We start from the raw sequence: 3,594 nt of genomic DNA, 5'->3' as shown, positions 1-3,594 counted from the left end.
TTTTGCACCTCTGTGCGGTCAATTGTAGCGCTGCTTGAAGGAGGACAGATTTAGATACACATTTGTTAGTACTCAAAATGAAGGTCTCACATGCAAGTGATATGACCTAAACCTTACTAAGATTCACAATACATGGGCCATGTTACAAATAACAAAGAGTATCACAGATAAAATTCTGGATCTCAAGCATTTAAGAAAACCACTAAAGCAGAAAGGTTGCTTATCCTTATCTACTCCAGCTTCAAAACTACCTATTCACAGATGAAAAGCTAATTCAATAGGCTTTCTCAAAGCTCATCCCAACATTCACAATTGTACCAAGACGCATTTCAACAGAGGACAATTTCATCCAGAGACGGAAGGGTATTAAAGAAAACGTATAAGAACAGATGAATTTTGCTTTATGTCTATCCATCTATCTATCTATAAAATTGAGGAAGAGAGAGAGGGGGGGAGCGCAAGTGAAATTAGGCGGAAGCCAGGGGCTTATGCAGCTGAAAATGATAAAAGATTGAGGTAAACTTGGCCTCGAATAGCCATAATAGCCCTTAAGAGTGGTGCCACGATCTGGTAGGGCAGATTGGCCCTTAATAAATACGAGCCCACATTCATTTTTCTATTGATGATACAAATGTTCTTAGGCATTGTGTGCAACTCGCATTTTGCCATGATTAAATGTGGAAAGGAAACAGGTGTGATTCCTACCTTGAACGAGCCCTTTTCGTTTCTACTGTGATTTGTAGGTGAGCCTTTCATAAAGATTTGACTTAATGTGGTACGTAAATCACATCTCATGCATCGAAGGGAAGTTGCTCAACTGTGACACCATAGGGTATTCATGTTAAATATAAGAAAAATTGTAGTCAAACACCAATCTTTTAGTTCAATAAACCCTCTTGGCAATATCAAGTAGCAAAGACAATATATGCACATCTCTCATGTACAGGCTATTCAACACAGACACTCTCATTCTCTTAGGAGTTGTTAGCACCCGCAGCTGCTGTGTTCTGATGCTAATTTTAACCTAGTTTGGAAGCAGTTTTTCCGTCTACCCAACCCTAAATCCTCATCTATGTTTGTTACAAAATGCTTCTTTGTTCTGGCATCTTATCTTTTTCCAGCAATTTTACCTCCAGGGTCCACAATCATTGTCATTGGTGCACATTGCACCTTACAAAAGGAGGTGGGCAATTGCTGAGGCTCGAGCATCCATCCAAAGGAGAAGCAGGTGGAGAAAGCTGTCATTCACAATCAACAGCGCTCTTGGTAAAGAGATGGGCCATAGAATGAAAAAATTAGCTATGCACAATAAAAGAGACGTTCATCACATGAATGGCACTGAGTTGCTCCTCCACATCTGCCCTGCTAATAAGCATACCGTAAGACAAGAAGGACCAGATGCTTACACTATGACGCATATCAACTGAGATAGAGATCCCTAGCACGAAGCTTCTGTATCCTTTGAAGATAGCTCTGGAACAAGACCTGCGCAACCATCATCACTGCTCCAGAACTGCTCACCACCTCGTCCACCCTGCATGACCCCAGAAATACAAATTCCAAATGTTGATAGGATACATGTAGAATAGAGCACTTGTAAGGGATCTGCGAGATATGCAATTGTCATGCAGTTGTGGGAAGCAAGTGCTGGACCATTTCAGCAACTATTGTGACAAGGGCTAGCATCCTTTGTTACACGATGAATTAAAAAAGGTGAGTAAAATATGCACACCTGGCTGAACCGATCTTGTCGGCCTTCTGTGTTTGTTGGTCCGGAATTGAGATCGATAGGTTGACTGTTAGCAAGTTCAGCTTCTCCCACCGCTGTTGCCACAGCAGGCGCAGTGCTGTGGTTCCAGTATCTTAGTTGTGGCTGAAGATACTGAGAACGAGACACGTGCCTACTCTGTTGGTTTTGTACAGATTCGACCTGGTTACGAAGTGCCCCCTCTTCTTTCAATGACAGTGTGGGAATCTGCTCTCAAGACATAAAAATTGTGAGCCGGTTCATACTCCCGAAGGAGAATTTTAGATTGGGCACTCAATACAATAGACATCTTTCCATCAGCAGGATCTATTATGCAATGTCTCTAAATTACAACTAGATTGCTGTCTCGCCTTCATCGAAGCAGGACCTTCACAACATTTGAAAATGGAAAAGCCCTGAAAACTTTCAAAACGGCTCACCGATTTCCAGAATCCACATTATGGCATCGGAAAGGGGGAATTAGTAGATCATAAATCCTCAACAGCCTTACCTCGACTCTTTGTCCCATCAAAAGATATCGTTCGTGCGTCCTCTTGCCTCCGATGTGTACATTCATATCACATTGAAGGCATAACGACGTGCCATCAATTCCGCAAAAGAAATAGGCTGCACGTTGACAATAATGGAACGCGATTATTCGAGCAACATCTCATGTAAAATAACAAATTGCGGATCGTTTCAAGCAACCTCATCATATACCAGAGTTGATCTCACATATATCACATCGAGGAACCTCCTTGGCCTCTGCGAGCTCCAGGCGAACGTGCCTGCCTGCAAGCTTGTTACACCCATGTACCTACCAAAAGCGAGGCATACGCTCACCATCACAATCCGTTCTTTGAGCGACTCCAGATTCGTTAGAAAGGAACCAGCGGTGGCATGACCGAAGACAAAAGAAAAAACGCTGCACGACTTGCCTTCTCATCGCATTTCTGGCACAAAGCAGCCTCATCAGCTGCGCAGAAATAGAGGGCGGGGGCAGCCTCACAGACATCGCAGAGGGTACGCATGTTGACTCTTCACAAAGCCATATGGAATCGCACAGACGTCGGTGGAAGCCCCATTAATTCAAGCTCTGTGGCAATCACACTAAGGGAACGGGAGGCAAAAAAAAAAGACCAAATCAAGCTCCGGCTACCAGGGAGAGGTGGAAAAGGAGGTGCGAGAGGGAAAGAGCTCGCCAAGATCTGGAAGGTTTGAAGTGAAACAGGAAGATTTGCATGCAGAGAGAGGACGAAGCTGAAAATGAAGAGGAAAAGAACCCAAAACAGCCTTTTCCGAAAGAGAGAGAAAACTAGAGAGAGAAATACTACATTTGCACTTCATTTCATTTGGGTTTCGCTTGCATTCCACGTCATCGGCCCCCGAATCTCTCTTGTGGTCGTCCCGCCTCCACGTGTCTGCCACGTCCTCTCCTATAGTGACCTGGCCACTCTTTTGTGTACGCGCCACGTGGAATCCTACAGGCCCACACTTTTGTTAATGTCTTATCCACTGGGAGTAGGCTTTTTTTTTTGGGAAGGGTTTTTTTTTTAAATTAGCTTCCAGGATAATAAATGGGAATATACTTTTTTTTAAAAATTAGCTTCCAAGATAATAAATGGGAATAGGCTCTTTTGGAGAGACACTTCCTTGAATCAAAATCTTTGGATATTTGGCCAAAGGTGGAGCCCTCATGGGTGAGTGAGTGGTTGCTGAGTTCTTTGAGTGAGTTTGTGCACCTTTGATTTTTTGGCTCCAAGTGTCAACCTACACCTCCCCTGCACTTTGCATTTTACCCTTTGTGAATTAGAAGGACCACGTGATAAGCTCTCGGACCAAGCTTA

General features: G+C 43.5%; 1 protein-coding gene across 2 annotated transcripts; it reads right to left on the bottom strand.

Moving 5' to 3' along the window:
• Window positions 1–838: 838 nt before the first annotated feature.
• LOC147894731 (B-box zinc finger protein 19-like) lies at window positions 839–3,009 on the bottom strand. Of its 2 annotated transcripts, none has more exons than XM_087384821.1 (6): window positions 2,686–3,009; window positions 2,483–2,564; window positions 2,259–2,374; window positions 1,733–1,975; window positions 1,407–1,534; window positions 839–1,238 (listed from the first exon to the last, which is right to left on the bottom strand). In XM_087384821.1, the coding sequence occupies exons 1-5, from the start codon at window positions 2,776–2,778 to the stop codon at window positions 1,439–1,441; spliced, it is 630 nt and encodes a 209-aa protein (XP_087240947.1). In that variant the 5' UTR covers window positions 2,779–3,009; the 3' UTR covers window positions 839–1,238; window positions 1,407–1,438. The 2 variants fall into 2 exon arrangements, with proteins under 2 accessions (XP_087240947.1, XP_087240946.1); XM_087384820.1 differs by having other exon boundaries at window positions 840–1,238; window positions 2,468–2,564.
• Between the last annotated feature and the right edge of the window lie 585 nt (window positions 3,010–3,594).

This window comes from Dipteris shenzhenensis, chromosome 14, assembly GCF_047967505.1.
Source record: "Dipteris shenzhenensis isolate YYH24624 ecotype China chromosome 14, Dip_SZ_1.0, whole genome shotgun sequence".
NCBI lineage: Eukaryota > Viridiplantae > Streptophyta > Polypodiopsida > Gleicheniales > Dipteridaceae > Dipteris > Dipteris shenzhenensis.
The sequence above is the reverse complement of the archived record's forward strand: the minus strand, read 5'-3'. Positions and strand labels throughout refer to the sequence as shown.